Below are 21,877 nucleotides of genomic sequence, written 5' to 3' on the forward strand. Positions count from 1 at the left end.
TGGTAAAGAGAGTTAAACATCGTAGCCAATGGTAGTAATTTAGTAAATCTATTGTATGGAAGTTATTTTCATCGTGACGAAGAAAGAAACAGGAGAATTAACTATTTTTTGGGCTTGCCCATGTGCTGGATGTTTCTAGCCGAAGGTGACGGAAATGGCGGTTAGTGAATTCTAACACATGATGGGGAGTGCTAGGTTTTATATGGTACCCCTATCGATGACATCAAGCGTTTAGACTTTAGCAACTCAATTGTCATTCATTTCGTCCAATCCTAGAAATGGTAGCAAGGTTGGCCACCAGCTACTATAAGCTATGTAAAAATTCAAAATGAACCAAGTTTAAACTCATAACGCAATAAATTAAAAAATAAAAGATCATATTCACTAAGACAATCTACTGCGTATCTCTTATTTATTCTTCATGAAGCTTATTACAATGATATTATATAATCAGGAAGCTCTTCTGGGCACATTCTTTTTACACTCTTTCTTTTCTATCTTTTTCCTTTTTTTTTTTTTTTTTTTTTTTTTTTTTTTGGCAACGATGCTGGCAATTACTACCCGATGAAACAATGAGATTTATATATTAAGAACCCAAAAGAAGAAGAAAAAAGGATAATAATTACTAAATTCTCTGTAGAATAATTAGCATTATTCATTTAACTGCACTTTTGTTCCAGCCAACAGATTTAAGACTGAATGAGTTGCAGAACATTGATGGGTGAAATGTCATTGGAGTCTCCATACAAGAGACGTCTTGCTATGATTACATTAGCAGCATCAGAAGGATGGTAGGGATCCCAGAACACGTACTTTGATCTCTCCCTGCAAACTTTGGACGGAGGACCGCACGGAATCAGACCCCCGAAGCGCCCCGCCACATGACAGCATGCAGAATTTGCATTCACAAAACCTGCATTTAACATAACCAAAAACACTCAGCACTGCATCGCTTTGATTCGTAAGAAAAAATTGTTATAAAAAATTAAATTTCTCATATGCCTTCTCGTTCTCACCAAATGATATGTAGTTCTGAGTAATGTCATTTAGAATGCCATAAACATCTGCATAAACAAATTTGGACCCCTCAAGGTTGGCGTTGAGCTCCGTGAGAAGGCTCTTCAACTCGGGGTTGAACAATCGCGCTAACTGATTTGGTTTTTCGACACAGGAATCTCCTGCACCAAGATTTGTATCCCTCTCATAGGGTATGCACCCAATTGGTCCTACATTTGTCACAAGAATCTTCCTTGCTCCCAAATTGTACAGTCTCTGCAAGGGTAACGCGTCTATCAACTAAACCTGTAATGGCGAATATTCATATGTACAAACTAAGGGAAAACGAAAGTAAATTTACAGTGAGTTGTAGCCTGTATCTTGAAATCATAATTCCCACAAATGTTTCCGGAGGTATCAATTTTTGCTCAGGAGCTGAGATCACCGGCGTCAAGTAGTTGTTAATGAAATCGTTCGAGCCCATTGTTACGGAGAAGAGAGCGTTGCTTAATAGCTGCAGAGCTGCAGGAAGGCCAATGCTGGAGATAATGTCTTGCCTGGTATTAGCAAAGAAATCTAGCTGTTCAATGTTCATCCATGTTTAATCGACCTCCCTATCAAATTACACGAGGTTTTTACGTCACATCAAAGCAGCGTATGTACAAATAAGTAAAAACTCCAACCATTGAGTATACATCACAAGAAGCCTTACAAAAATCTTTCCTGTGTGATTAAGAATTCCACCTCCACCCGAAGCATAATTTACACCCTGCAGAACTTTCGGCCCGGCAGTTGCTGGAGACAGGTAAGGAGGACTGAAACCTTTGAAGCCAAGTTGCTGACCTGTTAAACCTAAAATCAATTAAAAACAATGAAGAAAACCAGAAACAAAATAAATAAAAAAATGGAGAACTTGCCTATGATGTCAATAGTTGTTCTTCCATTTGTGTATCTTCCAGTTGGCTTTCCGAAATCGATTCCATTAGGAAGATAGTTGGCCTTGGAGAGTGACACAAAGTAGTTGTTATTTCCTGCATCGACCAGAGAATCCCCAAACACAAAATTTGCAGGAACATATTTTGCCAAGCATATTCTCCAAAAAAACACAAAAATTGTTGAAATTTGGAAGAAAATGCCGGGCTTAGTGACTGTTCTATTTGATAGGCCACCCATTGCAAAGGATGTGAAGAAGGTTAATACAAAAGTTTCACACTTAAAAGGAGGCAATATCAGCAGCTATTCATACATGAAAATTGAAAATATATAATGAGACGAAATATGATTAGTTGCAGGCTGCTAATTTGGAGTGCTTTGACCAGCTTTCAATTTTAAGGCAAAAGCGTATCGCCAAGTACCAAAATTATAACTAACTAAAATGAAGACAAACTCATAAGCTTCAAGGAAGAAGCCGCAGAAGTTTCATCATAAAATTAATTGACAACTCAACTCTTTATTAACATATATAAGATTTGATAAACTTCCGATGCAAGACATTTCTTCACATCCTCACATTTGATAAAATCCAAAATATGTCACACCATTTACAATTTACAAAAGAAGATTTATTAAATCCACTTTTAAGTATGATAATAAAGATCATGAATCATGATGACTAAGGATTATGTAAGCTTTGCGTGGAGTAAAACACAAAAGTAAAAACAAAAAAAAAAAAAAAATGTCAAATTTGTTTGTAAGGGAAATGCTATGATTAATCGTGCACGCGTGCACATGCTAATACATAAAGTTTGAACGGTCATGATCAACTTTGCGCACAACTGATCCTAATGAAAATATTTTTGTTCATCACTTTTAAGTGACGGTGATATTTATCGTCCTATTTATTACTGTTAGATGCGTTTAAATTTTAAAAGTTGTGTAGAGAATAAACACAAATCTCAAACTTCAAACGTATACAATGATGATAAATAAAGTGATGATCATTATCACCACTTAAGGATTGTGACGTAAATGCACCCGATCCTAACACTCCTCTTGTTTGTAATCATTGATTGCCCTGCAAAATTAGCAGCAACCACCCGTGGTGACAATGCTGATGTACAGTTTCAACGCCACAAGAAGTACATATTCAAGTGACTAAAGATCCACTTGCATAAATCAGACCAAAAATATAAAAAAAAAAGTGGCCAAAGTTGGAACCCTAGTGTGTAGTCCCTGCACTAATTATTTCTCTCAACTACTCAAAGTTTGAATATTTCCTTTAGCTTCATACAAATTTGCAACGACTCAAAGTCTAAACCAAGGCTTTTATAGGAAGAGTAGTTTAGGCAATACCTATAAACCAGTCGGCATTTATAAGCTGCGTGACTGGCCGGTGCCTAATGTTGGAATTTTTTGGATCGCCGGGCCCGCCTCACTCTAACGACACTGATACTATTCCTAACTTAACCACCTGTCCAATCCGTCAGGTGTAAGATTTTACCCCAAAAGGTCTCGGTATTAGTTAGAGTGAGGTAATCATATTTAAACCCATTGGGTTTCTTTGAACCCACCGATGTGGGACTTTAACACTCCCCCTCATGTGTAACCCCATTTAGTGGTTCACACGTGGAGAGCTTGCACCGTGGGCTCTGATACCATGTTGGAATATTTTGGATCGCCGGGCCTATTCCACTCTAACGACACCAATATTGTTTCCAACTTAACCACCTCCCCAATCCGTCATGTGTGAGATTTTACCACAAAAAACTTCAGTATTAGTTAGAGTGAGGTAATCATATTTAAATCCATTGGGTTTCTTTGAACCCACCGATGTGGGACTTTAACACCTAATGGGCCATGAGAGAGTTACCAGCAACGGGATACAAATGCCATAGAGATAAAAGATTGTCCTAGGTTCGATTTATGTATATTGCTACTTTAATACATTCTATAATGGCTACTATATATAAGAATTTCCTCTACATGATGTTTCTGTATCAACCCGTGGGCTAATAATCTCTTTTGCAGTTCCTTGCCACTATTTCCCAACATTCATAATCATGGCTCTCACTCTCAGAGATGGTCTTAAAACTGCCTTGCAAAGGTATTATAGGAATATTTGTGTTGAAATAGAATCCAAATTGGTTGTCGAAAGAGAATCCAAATTGTTATTCTTTGCATACTTGAAAGATGATGACTGAAGCTATTAGCTTTTTAGGAAGCTTGGATCCAGCATCCAAGTTTAATCTTATTTCTTGGCGACATGTTTTCTGGAAGCGAAATTTGGAAAAAGCAAATTTTGTACTATAACTATGGGCATTATTTGTTATGTTTTTTATCATACATATTCTTATTGCAATAAATTTATAGCTCAAGTGGTTAATAGTAGTAGCGAAGGGAGGGTGAGTGCATTGGGTGTTATTGACCCCAATAACTTGCTTTTCCACCAAGTTCTAAACAGCAAAAAAATTAAAGGAATCATGTTTCATTTTATATATTTCCAGATAATTAGAAGTCTCCACTAAACCATTATGTGTTTAATTTTGAGCATTTGATATTTATACAGTAAAAACGTATAAATAGCTGTGTTGTGGCTAAATAATAACCAGCCATGGTGACATGTCTACACTTGTACTCCCCATTTAATTGATTGATCACCAACTCTGAATCACCAAACACCTCAACTTCAGTTGCCCCCAACTCTATCAAGATTTCCAGGCCAATTATCAGTGCCCTGTACTTTGCTCGATTGTTGGTAATATCTTGATAATCCAGAAGAAATGAATAACAGTGTTGAACACCCTTGGGATCAATGATGACAATCCTGGCCCCAAAAACATGTTGAGTGCAAGATCCATCAAAATACAGCTTCCAATGAGTGATCCAGAGGCTGATTATTCTCTTTACTTCTTGCTAAATCCATTTGTCCTTCCCTGATAAGGCTTTGCTTGGTGGGATCCAGAGGCTGGCCATTTCTAGAGTCCCTGGGATATTGATAAGTTCATCCTCTGATTCTTGGTGCTCGGCCAATAAGTTTGCAATTGCTTGCCCCCTTTTATTGCTCTTTGAGGCATATATTGAAAACTGAATTTTAATAGTGCTAGAATCCATTTTCCAATTCTTCAAGTTAGCATTGGTTTTGACAACAGATATTTGATTACGTATATCTTAGCAATAATGTGAATGTGGCAAGGCAACATGTAATACCTTAACTTGCAGGCAGTGAAGTACATGGTTAAACACAGCTTATCCACTGGGGTATATCTTGTTTCGATCTCAGTAAGGATTCTACTAAGATAATATATTGCTTCCTCTTTCCCACCTTCATTGTTTTAGGCCAACATGCTCCCTTTTGACTTTTTAGAGGCAGAAATATAAAGCTTTAAAGACTTCCCTCTCTAAGGAGGCATGAGCACTGTGGGGAGGCTAAGTAAGCCTTTATCCTGTCAAAGGTCTCTTGGTGTGGTGGGCCACACTTGAACTTTTTTTTATCTTTTAATCTTAGCAAAGGAGTCAACGACTGAATCTTGCCCGCCAAGTTAGCAATAAATCTCCTTAGGAAGTTGATTTCCCCTAGCAGCTTTTGCAGTTGTACTTTATTGGTGGAAAGAGATGATTCTATTATTGCCCGAGCTTTGTTTTTGTTTACCTCTACCCCTCTCTATTAAGTGTTATTCCTCAATTTTGGACTTCACCACAATTTCATCAATGTATACTTCCATGTTATGGTCGATTAAGCCATGAAAAATGATGTTCATTACTCTCTGATAAGTTGCACCAGCGTTTTTGAGTCCAAATGGCATAACTACATACTCATATGCTCCAATATGCCTTGGGCATCTAAAAGCTATCTTATGTATATCTTCTTTATCCATTTTCATCTAATTATAATCAACATTCCCATTTATGAAAGATAGAATTTTGTGTTTTGCAATTGCATCTATGGATAGGTCAGCCATGGGCATGGGGTATTCATTTTTAGGCATGGCTCCATTAATGTTTCTATAGTTAACACAACATCGAACTGCATTAGTTATAGCTTTTAATACATGTACAATGTTGGCCAACTACTCAACATACTTGGCAAGCCTAGTAAATCCAACATTTACCAGCCTTTCGATCTCTTCTTTGACTTTTTCTTCGATCTCTTTAGACATTCTTCGTGGTGCTTGCTTTACAGGTTTATATCCCTCATTAATAGGCATTTTGTGTTCTACTAAGGTTGAATCTAAACCTGTCATTTCAGTGTAATGCCAAGCAAAACAGTCTTTAAACTCATGCAGAAGGCTAACTATCCTTGCCCAATCCTTAACTTCCAACAAGCCACTGATCTGTATAGGCCTTGGATCTTCCTCAATTCCTAAGTCAATGGTTTTTAAAGGGTCCTGTACCTCTGGTGCTGGCTTGTTAGATTCTGTACACAAAAATTCAATTGACTCTAGGCCTCAGGCATATCATTGGACCAATACAAGTCATAATACACTCAGCCATATTTATGGCGGCCTCTATCTTCTTCTCAAAACACTCTCTTCTTCTCTGTCCTGGCTACTTGAAGCCTTTTTCCTCCATTTTTCTTCTTCATTGGTCGAGCTTTCCCTTTCTTACTTTTTCTCTCTCTCTCATACACCAACTACTTAATTAAAGACCTGACTGCAACTACTTGGTCATTTCTTTTTTGTTCTGACATTTATTGGTGTTAGGGAGCTGGAAAGATATGGGGCCTATCCCATTCTTCCCTAGTGAGAAACAATCCTTGCTCTAGAAGCTTTTGGGCCGTCACCTTAGTCGGGCAACCATTCTCATCAACTCCTAGGCACTGCAGAATCCCAACACTGGGATTGTAAAAACTGGCTTCTGTAATGTTGGTTGTAGTTAAAAATGGCCATGACTCAGCCTCTACCATTTCCCAAAATCCTAGTTCCATAGCCCCAGCATCGTGGTAAACAGCTATTTGTTGATGCAGGGTAGAGGGCACAGAGAGACTTTGGTGAATCCAATCTATGCCCAGCAAAGCTCCATTAGTGGAACTACTGTCCACCACGAAGAATGTTGGCATGATTTGTTTGGATCCCAAGTCAACTTCCAAGGGCAATATCCTATGCGTTCTGGTAATGGCTCCGGAACTGTTAAATCAATAGGAATAAGTTATTCCTTACTTTTTCCCAACTTCTTCATTTGTTTCAGCGATATTACATTAACCGTAACTTCTCTATCAATCAAAACCCTCTTAAAGGGTCTCTCCAGATGAGCAGTTACATATATAGGTTTGAGAGGGTTAGCTAAGGCCATACTTAGGCGACTAAAGACCATTATGTCTGAATACACTCTTTCGAGCTCCTTCCTTGAGAGTTCGGGCAAACCTATCTGGTTGGATTTTTTTTCCTACTTCCTCAACACTAACATTGCCATCATAGGTTCTATTGCCAAGTAATCACCTTACATTATGGCAGACTAATCAGGATCGGCACAAAACATGTCAGATAGAACATATCTCATGTTTACGTGGAAGTTACTAGATCCAGGTAAATCTTCTTTCTTGCCTCTAATATGGTCCATGAACTTATCTAACCAGGCTTATGCTTCTTTTCGTAACATTAGTTCGGGCAATTCTTCCTCCCTAGTTATACCAAAGTTTGACACTTGCCCTGGGATCTCACAAATAGTATCAAACAACAAAGGTGAAGGTATTCATCTCTCAGGTGAAATAGTTTCAAAACATATTGGTTGCGGGCTTCATCTTGGGGTTGGCATCATTATCATATCCTCTTAAGCTCTCATGAAGATTCTGTACTTTCCAGGATAAAGGTTTTGTGGAACATGATCTTCTTCTCATTCAGTCTTGTTATTGACCCTTTCCACCTCATTTTTGCTTCTCCATTGAAGTTAATTTCTTCCCTAATGAGGCACTTTTTCAAACTTCACATTCTCTGAGGTTTCTGATGTAGTAGAGACTTTTAATGAGTTCATATGGGCTTTGTGTTGCCTCTGAACTTTCCTGATCATAAAAGCTCCTATTTCCTTTACTGGTTTTCCATCATTCCTTACTACATACCATTTTCGTCCGAGTCGAGCTCATTCTTGGTGACTGGGGATACTGGGTTCTTTGTTCTTCCTTTCATTCTAACATCATTATAACTTGGTTGGGGAGGCCTTACATTCATCCATTTTGGCATTTTGGCCTCTCTATTCTCCATTTCTTCTGAGGCTTTATAGTTTCTGAATACCTCAGACAAGCCTTTTAGTTCATAGTCCTCTCCTAATCTTTGGAAGACATTTCTGGAGGTGTCTTTTTCAGTTGCCCGCATGATGCTCTTGCGAGCTTTATGATTTTCCTTATCTCTTCTTCTGATTAACTCTTGATCAATGATAGCTCATGATGCTGGCACTTCTAGCTCACACTCACATTGGCACTTGCTACACAACACCACCCATTTAACTATGGCTGTTTTGGGTCTCTCGGGTAACATGATAGCTCATTCTATAGGTCTGTTAACTTGCCTATTTTATGCTTTCACTTCCCACATGGCTTTTCCCTTCCCTTTCTCAGCCCAAGTCAGGTTGATCATGTTTATTGGGGCCTCTGGGAAGGGATCTGTGTCAATCATCATATTGGCATGGGGTTTCTCCAACAACAATTTTCCTTTGACTATGAGGTCTTGTATCCAATCCCTTGATTGGACATAGTTGGTTATGAAGTGGTTAAAAGTGTAGTGCAGTTTACAATACTTATTTTCTCTTAATTCTTCTGGTTTAGGCATCTTTTTGGTGTTATCGGGCACAATCACTCTTACGCACACCAATTGTTCTAGATCTCCACGACTTTGGTTAAATTAAAAGAGTAACTCTGGTGTTTAGGGGGCTTCATATGGACAAATCCACCATCATTCATCATTACTTTCTGATCTTTGACTGACTGGACTAAACTTTTCACTATTAAAGGTTTGAATGGAGTAGTCATCTCTACTGCACACATTTCAATCCCCTCCACTCCATTGTCGTTACTTTCTCCAAGCTTTGATTCTTCAAACTCCAAGTGATGAATCGTAGCTTTGCTCTTGTAGAAAGGTGGCACTTTGGATGAGTGTTTCACTTGTTATTCCTCAATCAATAGCTTCTCATACTTTGTGGCAGCAATTACCAGCTCTTGTAGCTCATTGAATTGTACATCATAAATTTTTTTTCTCAAAGGCAGCCTTAATGCCTTCTGAGCAATGGATATAAGTTGGGCATGGTTGATAGGGAATTGGCACCTTATCCTTGTCTTTCTAAACCTCATCATGAAGTCCTCTATGGACTCATGGTCATATTGTTTCACCTCAACTAGATCGTTGATAGTCATCTCGGGCTTCACCATATAGAACTGTTCATGGAAAGCCATCTCCATTTGCCCCTAGTTAGCAATGAAATTAGGGGGCAACGGAGAATACCACTGAGATGCTAAGCCTACAAACGAATTCCCAAACAACCTTAACTTGTAGTTAGGATTGTCTTCAAATGCCACACAGTAGTTAGAAAACTTGAAGATATGATCTCTAGAGGACACACTACAGTTCTCCTCACTAAAAGTTGGGAACGCGGGCATCTTGAAGTTGAGGGGAAAAAGAGTCTGCTCATCAATATACTCGAGGTAGGGCTTCTGATAGGTGATCCTAAACAGCGGGTGAGCCTGAGGTTAAGCATTATGGACCACCATCATTCTTAACTCAACTAACTCATCTCTTAGTTGTTGGTTGGTTGTATTATTGTGGGGTGTAAGGAGGTTCCCACTTCGGGCTACACTCATTGCCTGAGAAAGCCTCATTCTTTGGTTCGGGCTGTCTTTATTTAGCCCCTCCTACCTTATTAGCCAATGGTGATTGCCTATAAAGAGGAGGCTTGCCCACAGTTGTGGACATAATTTTTCCACTAGATTCTCCAACTTGTTAGTTCATTCTGTACTTTTTCTTGTCTTGCCCGGACCATCCCCTACTATTTAGTAAAAATAGTAGCGGGTCAGGCAAATAAGTTTTCAGGATCTCTTCTAATATTGTCTAACTAGCTCCAGGCCCTACTATCTCATTTCCTTTTTCCTTCATTTCCTCGAGTAAAGGAAATAGGGGAATAGCTGGTTCGTTTTCAGGGTTTGCCTCCTTCATCATTTCTCTAGCATAACTATCTTTTGGGGTAGAGTACTCCAGATCTAGTATTCTCTGCAAACTTCCTGTTAAAGAATAGAGTCTGCTCACCTTTCCTCTGGACTCCAAAGAGATATTCTCCATACTTTTCAACATTTGCACCATGATGGCTTACAAGTCTTCATTAGTCACATTTCCTCCCGACTTCTAAGATGAAGTCAGGCTTTCCAGAATAGCTGGTCCTCGTAGGGAAGGGAAATCTTCTAGGTGATCAGTCATGCCTGATCTTGGTGGATACTGGTGTGGCTCGTACTCTGTGTTCCACCTAAAGGTTCGCTCATTCCTCTTCCTTCTTGGCATACAAGACTAAGTAGGTCCCATTAAGCGTGTGAAAACTATGTTCGAGGCAAAATGTGGATCTAGCCCTTTGCACAGCTCCCCAAGGGTTAATGGCACTTTGAGTGTGTATGTTGGTGTCTGCTGGCTTCTTACTGCTTGATATGCATCAAGAAGAGTACAAAGTTAGTTTTGAAATGTGCCTTTGTGAGGCCTTAGGTGTAGGCCTTGAGGCTCACAATCAAAACTAACAACAAGCTTGGCGTGCCACTGCTATCTCAGTTATAGCAGATGTAGAATGATTGTGTTTTAAGTCGATTATTTGCGCCCCAAGTTACTCAAACTTCTTGTTATCAAATGATTATTGCAGATGAGTTAAGTCTACATTAAGATCTTTTTCTTGCCTTGTAAACAATGACTTTTAGTTCATGATCTTGTATGTTCGAATTAAGGGAGTCCAAAGCCTTTTAGACCATTTGCTTGATTCCAGGTTGTGCTTTAATGAAAACAAATTTCTTAAGTTAACCAGATCCGGATGTAAATGAGACTTTTAGGTAGCAAATGACTGCGTATAACTTGAATATATGCTAAAAAGTACATTTAAGTGACATATCTACTAATTTAAATTAACAAACAAAGAGATTCGGGCAAGACTTCACCTTGTTTGGCAAGGTTGAACCTCTTGCAGCCACTTCTCTTTGAGTTTATAAAGGTTATGCACTAAAAAGGGATGGATGGTAAACAGGTTTTACACAAGGAAATCAATACTAAACCACTAGGGCCTTAGCAGAGCTTTCACACTAGACAAAAGATAGCTTTTCTAAGGAAACTATTGTTAAAAGGACTGAATCTAGGTTGATTTCAGCTTTCTGGATGCAAATCTGGTTTGAGAGCAAAGTTTGTATGTTTGTTTGTTTGATTGGTTGAGTGTCCTTGTCTCAGATGCTTGCTTCCCTTTTTATATGCAGTTTGGTTCAACTGCTTTTAGTTATGCTCTTGCCCGAAAGCTCTTAGAGGATAGTGAGTCATCATCTTTTTACTTGCAGTGCCATTAAAAAGTTCTTTTTGGTTGATAATATGTTAGTCTCCATCACTTGTCACTTCTATTATAGACATGTGGCTTGTGTCTTGGCTGAGAAGGCTTCTAACCCGTATTCAGGCTTCAAGGTTGGGCTTCAGGTAAATGCGATCTGTTTTAGTGCCTTTGGACTTCCTTTCTACTAAACTCAATATTCAAATATTAACCCAAACAAGTACCATAATACTTTTCTCCATTTATTGTTATTGTTAGTAGACTTAATGATGGAAACTGTATCTTTGTTGGACCTTTATTGCTAGTAGGCTTAAATGGATCGTACTTTAATCAGAACAGAACTGAAAGTTAGAGACAGTGAGAAAAATTGGACTATTAGCGAATGTATTGATAAATAAGAAGTTCGAATAAACACTGAAGATTCGCATTCAACAATCAACATGAATCAAATCATGTAAATAAGTAACAGTAATAAACCGAAATATACGGTAAAAATGGTATGGCAATTTACAAACGCATCTGACTCTTCAGTCTATTGCATTGCAACTCTTTCTAACAACGCCTTGATTCCCAGCTAAAACACTTGAGTTGGAGAGCTTGACAAAGGCAGAAGAAAATGCCTGAAAGAAATCATCCTGATTCGCAGCGAAACGCTCGACAACCGTAGCCGTGCGCGGGTCCATTACCATTTCAGCATCAATTCTAAGAATCCCATGGCCTCCAATCACATTATTGTAGTAGTGGTTGTCAAATGTAAGTGTTGTGGGGTCATTAAGAACAAAGCTTGTAGTTGAGCCTTAAAAACGCTTCAAACCCAGGAGTCATGCCTTGTACTTGGCCGCCTTCGTCTGCTTGGTTTAGACGATTTAGGACGTTCAAACAGTGCGTGACTCCTAGCGTGTGCGCACCTACAGAAACGCAACACTCTGTAGTCATGTAACGAGAGGCAGAAACCTAATTGTAATCAACTAGTTACGCCTAAGATTTTCTCACAAATTTGACATTTCTGTTTCTTAAAAGAAAGAAAACGGCTAATACCCATGATGGCCACAGATTCTTCAACTGTCATTCCATTTTTTGCAAATAATTGAAGCATGCCATCAACTCCAATAGTGGGAGAAGGAAGCAAGGAATCTGCAAGCTTGTAGCTTGGAGCAACAGGGGAATCTCTCCTTCCCAATGCAACCTTTATTTGTGGCCCTCCTGACACAACCACAGCTTCTCGAGCCGCCAACACAAGAATGTCAGCACAAGATACCTGTTGGGGACATTGTAATTCAACCATTGATTTAAGAATGTTTATCGACTCCCTCTTTCGGATGCCGAAGTTTTTCCCTGCGGCCATCTCTGATGGCACAATGTTCGCATTCGGATCCACAAGAATTGAAGCATCACGGCCCTGCAATTACATCGTCAAGCATTACTTATTGAGCAAATAACTGAACTCAGACATGATAAGCTGAAAAATAAAATATATAATACCGAAGTTACTTTTTTTAAAGCATGCACATCAGCCTTATTTTTGGAACCAATTTCTCAATTGCCTAAATTGATATATTATATACACATTTTTCAGAAAGGGAATCAAGTAAAATTCTTAAACAGAGACATGGTTGACTGCAATGTTAGGGAGTTCAGCAACGTTAGTAGGTGTCTCGGGAAGAGTCATCTTTTTTGTTTAACCGTCTATATATGTATATATATGTGTGTGTGTGTAAAATAAAATTGGAGGGAGATTACCTGAACTTGGCAATCATGGAACATGAGCCTCAGAAAAGCAGCAAAAGAAGTAGGATCAGTGAGAAAAGTAGGCTGGATGGAGCTCTAACAATGGCTTCAACTTGTGGGCATGAATTCTCATAGAAATTATAAGAAAGGCCTTGCCCTTCATCCCAAATGCTGAAAACAAACAGAGATATTCCTACAACTATAGCTCTCAGATTCATTGTGATGACCAGCTGCAGTACTATTAAATCACTGCTGCTGTGACCGACCGTTTGAAACTCAGAACTCTGTCTGGCACCCCCAGTAGCCAGTAGTTGAACTTAAAGAGAGAGAGAGAGAGAGAGATCAAATATTTCTTTATTTTTTTTTTTTCATATGTTGATGCAATTATGAACTTGTAGGACTTCAGTTGCTTTTATTTTCTTCTAGAATGAGAATTTTGTTGTAATCTTATAAGCTATTCAATGTGTGGATGGCCAACCCACTACAACTCTACATGTTTGTCCATTAATCCACTTGCTGCCTCATCCTTCCATATAAAATCACATATAAAAACACAAAGCCTTACGGCTGAAAAGAGAGAAAAAAAAGAAGGAAGAAGAGAGGAAGAAGAGAGAAGCCACAAGGCTCATGGCAGAGAGAAGAAAAAGAGAGGAGATAATAGAGAGAGTTATCTTTATAATCTTATTACTTCAGATTATAAATGTAAGCATCGCTGCTGTTCCGAGGACGTACTCCAGTCATACTAACTGTAGAGAACGTTGTAAAATTTGTGTCTTGTTTATTTATTTCACTGCACACACCGTCGATTTTACAACAAATTTAAAAATATTACAACAATTCAAGAGAGGAAGAGTTTCCCGAGACGTATGTGTGATAACTTAACATCCAATCTACTAGGATATTGGCCTACATGTAGGAATTCAGTAGCTGCTAATTACAAGCAGGTGTGAAAATAAAAAGTATTATTAGAACAGTGATGAAAATTGGAAACCTTTTAAATTAAAGGGTTTCCAAATTACCAAAACAAGAGGGCGTTTGCAAAGATGACAGGGATATTAAATATTTTATGTCAAATGGTTTTTGCCACGCCAAATAAGCTTTTAATACATTGCACGGCGTCGACCGGATGAACAATTATCCTTTTCCAGTGTCAGCTCATCTTGTAAAGTAAATGCTAGAAGTCTACTTGTAGTTTGACACTGAATTTTCTTTCTTGATGCAAATTTCATATCATATATTTTTAGTTTTCATCAGTTGATTTTTTTTTTTTTTTTTCCCCACAAAAGATAGTTGGCTCCTTGGATATAAAGCGTCATTCCTTCATGTGAACAAATTATGACATGATATGGGTGCAAAAACTTTTCTTGTTGTAATTATACTGAACTACATTAATTGACATATAAAATGGTGAACTGCTCATCTATCTTCATATGAATTAAAAAGAAATGTCTCTTTACATGTAAGAAATCGAACAATTTTTTTTTTTAACAAAACACTAACCGGTAGTAATCATAACGAAATCAACTACATCCCACCTTTTTACCATATGGCTAGCTAATGATACACTTCCTCGTTCATAGTAATTCGTAGAAAGCTTTGTCGTTCATGGTAATTACAAATTAGTAGAAAACTTTGCTGAAATAGCACAAGCTTAACAGGGTTCGATCCCTCTCAAAATTCAGGCCTTAGGGTTCTGTGCTTGAATAATAAAGGCGAAGATAAGTTTAGTGGTTGACTAGACCTGAAGATCTTTGAAGAGCACTTGCCCAATTCATCATATGCTTCTCAATACCAGGAAATTAAGTTAGCATGGTTCCCACAAACCTTGATTATTTTGGTTTGTCAAAATCAAACATGTGATGCCCTTGATAATTGATCACATATTCATATCTAAATCCCCACAATTTCTTGTGCATTTATGATCTTGTAAATTTAATTATTGGATTGAGAATTTTCTGCTCCCTGCCTCTCGGCATTTCCATATATACATGTTAGATCAAAACTAAAAAAATCAAAACCGACACCCAAAAGGTCAAATCAATTGTACACTCTGCATAGTTTGGTCCCTCTTGGTTTCGAAAACGACTTGCAACTACCACAGTAGTGAAACAAGAATCACCACATGATCATGAAAACCTGTATGTTTTTGTACAAAAGTCATGGTCTTAAAATTACTCAACTGCGTTCATGAAAGTATTTTTAGTGTACTCGTAACACTATCACGTGGTATTATTATTTCATTCAAATTATGACATGTATATTTGTTTTTTTAATTCACTTTAAAAGTCGTATATATCAATACCGTCGCTCATCACTACTATTATATATAACAAGTTAATGAGTAGAAAGATATACCACGTGATAAGGAGTAATCTGAATACATTTACAAACTTCTCTGTATCAAGAATGCAAGGAACAAAATAGTAAAACGTGTCGAGACGAGAAAATAGACAGTGAATGCGGCTGAGACTGACCCTAGCAGCACTGCTAGCTCTCGGAGTCAGAATGTCATGAGGCTGAAACTTTCACCAGTGTAGATCTTCTTCTTTGATCTACTTTCACCGACTTGGTTTTTTGGGTGGTTTTCATAGAAAATGCATGTCAACCGCAACTGATCAGAAGAATAGACCGAGCACTGCAAAATGTGGGGTTGGGACCCAACAGTTGGCTTTGTATCCATTTATGTAGTCTAGCAAGTCATATTCTCTTACTTACTCCGAATGCGTTGTTTCGTATCGTTTTATCCAATTTTTTTGTTTTATAAACTTATGAGTACTAAAATATTATAATTGATATTTTTACTCTAAACTACACTAAAGCGAGAAGGAAGGTTTTGAACTCGGGACACAGAAGGTTAAAGAGGAAGATCCTAACCACTAGAGCAATCCACTACTTGTATATAATTAATTTAGCTACATTTATCATTTTTGAAAAATAAAAGGTGTTTTTGAATCAATTTGATCGCTAATAATTCCTGAAATTAACCTAACACATCATTATGGAGCCATGTTAGCTTTTTATCTATTTATGAAGGCTGACAAGTCATATTCAGGTGTTTTGAGCCCTTTTCATCACAGAAAGCTTCACTTGTTCACCAATTGTTGTAGCATCTAATTTACTCGAAAATTTTCTGTCTCTCCCACACACACCCATATATATGAGTAGTGCAAAGCAATTGTCTCTCTAACTTGTAAGTAGATCTCTAATTCCTCCAAAAATCTTTGTTGTTTTCAGGCAAAATTGTACTAATATGGTTCTTTTAGTTTACTTGAATTTTCAGTTTCATCTCAATAGTTTTTTTTCCCTTCCTTGTAGTTTTATTCCGTTGGCAGTAGTCCAATCTGCCAAAGGAGGGCAACGGCTTCCAAACTGAAAAACACTTGAATTTTTTTATGCCAAACTCATGATGTTCAAGCTTAGCTTTTGTGTTGAAACATGTTTCAGCACAAAATGAAAGGGTACAAAATTTGTAACGAAAAGTCTCAAATTATATATTTCATATTTATTTTTTTAGGATTTGATAAAATATAGTTAGAAAATTGAAGCTTAAAAGTGACTAATAAAACATAGGAGACACTAAATAGATATAGGGATATTTTTTTTTTTAATAATTATTGTTTTTTTGTTACAAAGCGCTAAAAGACATGCATGAGAGCTCTATCTTGGATTCTAAATATTAAAAAAATTACAAAAACTCCAAGCTCATTTTAAGCGAAGAAAAAAAAAGCAATACTATCAAATTATTGATGTAGATCAGGGGAATGATGGAAGAGCAAGTCAAAAGGCATAAATCGGGCCAAAAGCCGAAGCTCTCTTTAAGGACATTATAAATAGAACTTTTGGGGGTATTAGGTTTGTTATCTTAGTAATTATTTAATTAAATCTTTGAGATTTTCTCATACTTCTGTGGTGGAAGTTGGGATTCCAATATGGAGTTCTGATATCATGAAGAAAGTTGGGTTCTACCAGTGGCAGAGCTAGGAATTGACGGCGGGAGGGGTGAAGTTAAAAGAGGGGAGTTTTAACGAAAAGTCCACAATATTGTTCACTTTAACGAAAAACCACATTTTTACACTAAAAAGTCAATCATGGTACTATTCAATTTACCCTTTATTTTATCCTTATCATTAAAACTCAAAGTTTTCAAACCCTTTTTATTAGTTTTCCTTTAAAAGAGTGCAAAATTCAAAAAAATAGCAACAACCAAATCCTTTTATATAGTAATGTCTTCCATAATTTATCAATACAAACAAATTACAATTGTTACCGACGAGGTTTCATATCATGAAAACGTTGCATAATAGGCTCATTATCAATAAAAGTAAATACATCGCTCTCAATGTAAACAAACATGCTATCACTCAACGATTGATCTCCCATTGTGTTACGCAATAGTGTTTTCACAATCTTCATAGCAGAAAATGTTCTTTCCACCGAAGCAGTTGCAACCGGTAACACCAAAGCTAATGTAAGAAACTTATACACTAGCATATAGCTTGCATACCTCCTAGTTTTCACGAACTCCCTTGCAAAATCACCAATTCCTCTTAATGATGAAAACTCACTATGCATCTCCACATATAATTACTTAATCAATGTGTGATATATGTTTTTGGCAGGCGTCGTCCTGTTTCCTATAAACTCCTAACTCATTTCAACCATCTAAAAACCTTTACCCACATGATTAGAATCAAACATTAATCTCACCACCATCCACCGCCAATCCACCACGAATCCACATCACCGCCACCACCACCACTACCACCACCGCTGCCCACCAATTCAGTTGTCTCCCTCCAACCCTTCAAATTCTCTGGACCACCAAATTCGACCCCAAAACCCCCTCTCCCAATTTAACACCCCAATCCTCGATCAAAACCCTAATTCTAAATCCAATCCAACATGCCAATTCAATCCAACCCTCTTCACAATTCCTACCCCGAGAAGCCCCAGAACATCAAAATCGGTCCTTTCCGCGCCACCAGCCAGCCAGTGCACCGGAACAGGGAGGGGCTTAACCTTTGCTCCAGGCGTGTTTTCCTGCAAGGGGAGTGGCAACCGTCACTCATCGCACTCACATGGCTTCGCCACTGGGTTCCACCATATAACCAATTTGCAATATGATGAGTAGTCCAATCTCTTATACGTCCTTATAAGGTTTATTCTTTCACCAACGTGGGACCCTCTTACCTTCATATTCTCACATATTCCAATGTCCTTATTCTTTAAGATTAACGTTGTTTGATCTTCTCTTTGTCAAAGTGCATCAATGATATTATTCACAAAACGGATGAATACATCAACTGATTAGTAAACGAATTGAACAAAGAGAAACTAAACAAAACTACAAGGATGAAAATGCAGAAGTAATAAATTAACAAATTAGATGAGGGAAAATCCGGAAAATACAAGAGCCATTTATGCAAACTGGACTTCTTAGAATGTTGTATGCTGGACCCATCTACACATTCATATACACGGCCATATATAAGCTTTAAGCTTTTTCCCAATGGTATCTTATTTTATAAATAATCACTGTATATATATGGACTGCAGACATATATTGATCTTAAACTACGATAGCATTTATACAAACAAATATTAACTTAGGGAGCTCGGACATTTGTTGACGCGGTAAAATCCCACACCTAGCAAAAGTCTACAACCACGCTTTGTCATTCAAAAAACAATAAGAGATCATTCTTTTATATCATATTTTGTAAACTATATGATGTGAAAGTTATTGGTTGAATTCTATTTTTGATGATTTAAAGAAAAAAAACCTAATAATCAACGATTACATTATATTATCTACAAATATGACCTAAAAAGACGGTACGAGCATCAACCTAATCAAACAGATACAAAAGGGATTGGTGCAATACAAGTGTAATGTAGCATATTTGCGGTTCACCTGATCATGGTAAACATGCATTATGAATGCTATATTCAGTTCTCAATGATTTGGGCAGATTTAAAGGGTTTACGCGAGCCCATTAAACTTCACCCCAAATAACGTCGTCTCGCTATACTATTCATTTTTTAACGTGTAACATTAATGGTGTGGACATGCAGTTTTGTGTACAGTACAATATGTTCATACGATAAAACAGAAAAAAAAAATTGTAGTACGATCATACGTAGTCATCATCCTGATATTCCGCTCAAAGAATGACAATATATTAAAAGTGACAAATGAAAATATATTTTCCTTACTAAGCTTCAAGACGTGTCTTATAATTGCACAACAAAATTTTAACATAAACAATCCGAGTCACAAAATTCTTCTCAAACACTTATTTTAGAGTTATAACTCATATATGATGGAATCTATATATTTTTGTTTGTGTTTGTCTCTCTTCTCGTTTTAGAGTGCGCAATAACTGCCTATCCTAGATTGCTCGTGAAAAACAAAAATAGTTGAAATTAAACCAACGGTGGGCCCTCTAAAATAGTTAGAATCTTGTTAGCCTATTGACTTCCAGCTTTTGTCATGTACACTAAATTTTTCCAAACAACCGCAGCCGTAAATGAATAAAAGCCCCCCTTCACTTTGAGAACCTCATTGCCTCACAAAAAAAAACCCCCCCTAGGTGAACATTATTAATTCACCCAAACTGCAGATTGTGTTTCTCCCTAGAAACATGGCTTGGTCTTCGTCCACAACATTCATAACCTTTGCAATCATTTTTTTCACCTCAGTAACTCTCACGAATGTTGCTCATGGCTTGACTGCACAAAAGGTAATAGATTCCCCCTTACTGACTCAGAAGATTCACACGAACCGCACGCTTAAGGTTGACATCAACGGCAAGGGAGATTTCACATCTGTTCAAGCAGCCATTGATGCTGTTCCTGAAGGAAATAAGCAATGGATCATCGTCCATGTTAGGAAAGGAGTGTACAGGTAACTGAACCATCAATTAATTACTCTGTGAATTGTGAAATTAAAGCAAAACTAGCTATGAATAATTCACAAGTTTAATTATGCATGTTATCTAATGGATATATGTTTTGGCGGGCAGAGAAAAGGTGATCATACCAAATAATAAGCCCTACATATTCATGAGAGGAAATGGGAAGGGCAGGTCCGCCATTGTTTGGTCACAAAGCTCTTCGGACAATGTCGAATCTGCTACTTTCAGTGTCGAAGCTCCCCATTTCATTGCCTTCGGGATCAGCTTCAAGGTTCATCTTCATTTTCTTTTTCTGTATATTTGTATATTTAACAATTATTGAGCACGGCAATGTTTTCTTGCCGGATTTATATTGCCAAACAAATGTTAATATGGATAACATACCATCAACGGTTTAGATTTGCAATCTAGCAACATAACTTGGCGTGAACATTCCGGATCCCTATATACATAAATGACATTACTCTATAGGTCTCATATATAAATTATGCAACGTTGTGCAGAATGAGGCCCCGACCGGTGTGGCTTACACCTCGCAGAACCAGTCAGTTGCAGCATTTGTAGCTGCAGACAAAGTTGCATTCTACCATTGTGGATTTTACAGTACCCATAACACCCTCTTCGATTACAAAGGCAGACATTACTATGATAATTGTTACATCCAGGGCTCCATTGACTTCATCTTTGGTCGTGGTAGATCTGTCTTCCACGTAAGTAATACTACTACTTCATCACCTTCATAATTAATTTTAAAACTAGTTATTAGCACTCCAAAAAATCATGGATAGGACTAATTAATTAATCATGGATGCATCCATGCATGCAGAGCTGCGAGGTCTTTGTTATCGGAGACAAGAGGGTGTCGATCAAGGGGTCCGTGACAGCTCAAAATAGGGAGACTGAGAAGGAGAACAGTGGATTTGTTTTTAACAAAGGCAAGCTCTATGGTGTTGGTGACAGTGTGTACCTAGGTAGGGCAAAGGGTGCTTTCTCCAGAGTGATTTATGCAAACATGTACCTATCGAAGACCGTCGTGCCACAAGGTTGGACCAACTGGAGCTATTCCGGCGGAACTGAGTAAGAAACATGCACCTAAATAATTGATCAAACACACATGTTTGCATTAAAAAATATTCCAATTAAATTTATGATTTGATTTGTTGTGAATAAAATGAAATCTGCAGAAACTTATACCATGCCGAGTACAAGTGCAAAGGGCCAGGAGCTGAGGCTACAGGGCGTGCCGAATGGGCGAGACAACTCACCGAAAAAGAAGTTGCACCCTTCTTGTCTATCGACTTCATCAATGGCCAGGAATGGCTGCCAGTTTGGCTGTAAATTAATTTATGTGCCGAGGGGGCCGAGCTTACAGTGATGAGTGCAAGAGGCGATCATATGTTTGATTGATAAGTTTCTTTCCCTACAAAATGTAAACGGCATGTTGTATTAATCAAAATAATATTCAGATATATAATTCTGTCCAAATCCAATCAAGGCTACAGTCTGATGGACTACTGCATGTCAAGAAAAATAACATTTCTTATGTGTTAATATTCTAGCTTTGTCAATTCAGATTGTCAGCATTCTGTGCTCAATGTATTAGGTGAATTTGGATAGAATTACCAAACTGCTTGACATTGTACGATGCAGTAACTGTTCGAACTATGTTGTTTAATCATGAGATCTTTTCATGAATTATCGTGTATCTATGAGTACGGACAGTTTAAGGGAAGTATGGTATTCGACAATTCGGTTGTGCCGAAGTTAGAAAAATTGAGAACAAAGTGTTTGCACAGAATGCTAATGTTGTTGCT

General features: G+C 37.7%; 3 protein-coding genes across 3 annotated transcripts; 1 reads left to right on the top strand and 2 right to left on the bottom strand.

Annotated features, from left to right (window-relative positions):
* Nucleotides 1–565: 565 nt before the first annotated feature.
* LOC137730559 (GDSL esterase/lipase At4g16230) lies at nucleotides 566–2,305 on the bottom strand. The gene is given in 6 exon segments (XM_068469541.2): nucleotides 566–913; nucleotides 1,017–1,272; nucleotides 1,358–1,582; nucleotides 1,584–1,610; nucleotides 1,709–1,839; nucleotides 1,914–2,305. Coding segments are annotated over 6 exon segments (1,119 nt in total). The 5' UTR covers nucleotides 2,170–2,305; the 3' UTR covers nucleotides 566–689.
* A 9,521-nt stretch (nucleotides 2,306–11,826) lies between these two features.
* LOC137730626 (peroxidase 29) lies at nucleotides 11,827–13,482 on the bottom strand. The gene is given in 5 exon segments (XM_068469605.2): nucleotides 11,827–12,207; nucleotides 12,209–12,326; nucleotides 12,457–12,817; nucleotides 13,159–13,238; nucleotides 13,241–13,482. Coding segments are annotated over 5 exon segments (945 nt in total). The 5' UTR covers nucleotides 13,365–13,482; the 3' UTR covers nucleotides 11,827–11,945.
* Nucleotides 13,483–19,713: 6,231 nt separating this feature from the next.
* Nucleotides 19,714–21,614, top strand: LOC137733035 (putative pectinesterase 67). The gene is made up of 5 exons (XM_068472261.2): nucleotides 19,714–20,053; nucleotides 20,172–20,334; nucleotides 20,567–20,773; nucleotides 20,890–21,140; nucleotides 21,248–21,614. The coding sequence occupies exons 1-5, from the start codon at nucleotides 19,791–19,793 to the stop codon at nucleotides 21,399–21,401; spliced, it is 1,038 nt and encodes a 345-aa protein (XP_068328362.2). The 5' UTR covers nucleotides 19,714–19,790; the 3' UTR covers nucleotides 21,402–21,614.
* Nucleotides 21,615–21,877: the final 263 nt, after the last annotated feature.

Source organism: Pyrus communis, chromosome 16, assembly GCF_041283825.1.
Source record: "Pyrus communis isolate YQ-2024b chromosome 16, ASM4128382v1, whole genome shotgun sequence".
NCBI lineage: Eukaryota > Viridiplantae > Streptophyta > Magnoliopsida > Rosales > Rosaceae > Pyrus > Pyrus communis.

Coding starts and splice junctions, on each gene's coding strand:
- LOC137733035 (XM_068472261.2), top strand. CDS start 19,791: ATGGCTTGGTCTTCGTCCACAACATTCATAACCTTTGCAATCATTTTT. Junction 20,335..20,566: donor CCTTCGGGATCAGCTTCAAG/GTTCATCTTCAT, acceptor AACGTTGTGCAG/AATGAGGCCCCGACCGGTGT. Junction 21,141..21,247: donor AGCTATTCCGGCGGAACTGA/GTAAGAAACATG, acceptor TGAAATCTGCAG/AAACTTATACCATGCCGAGT.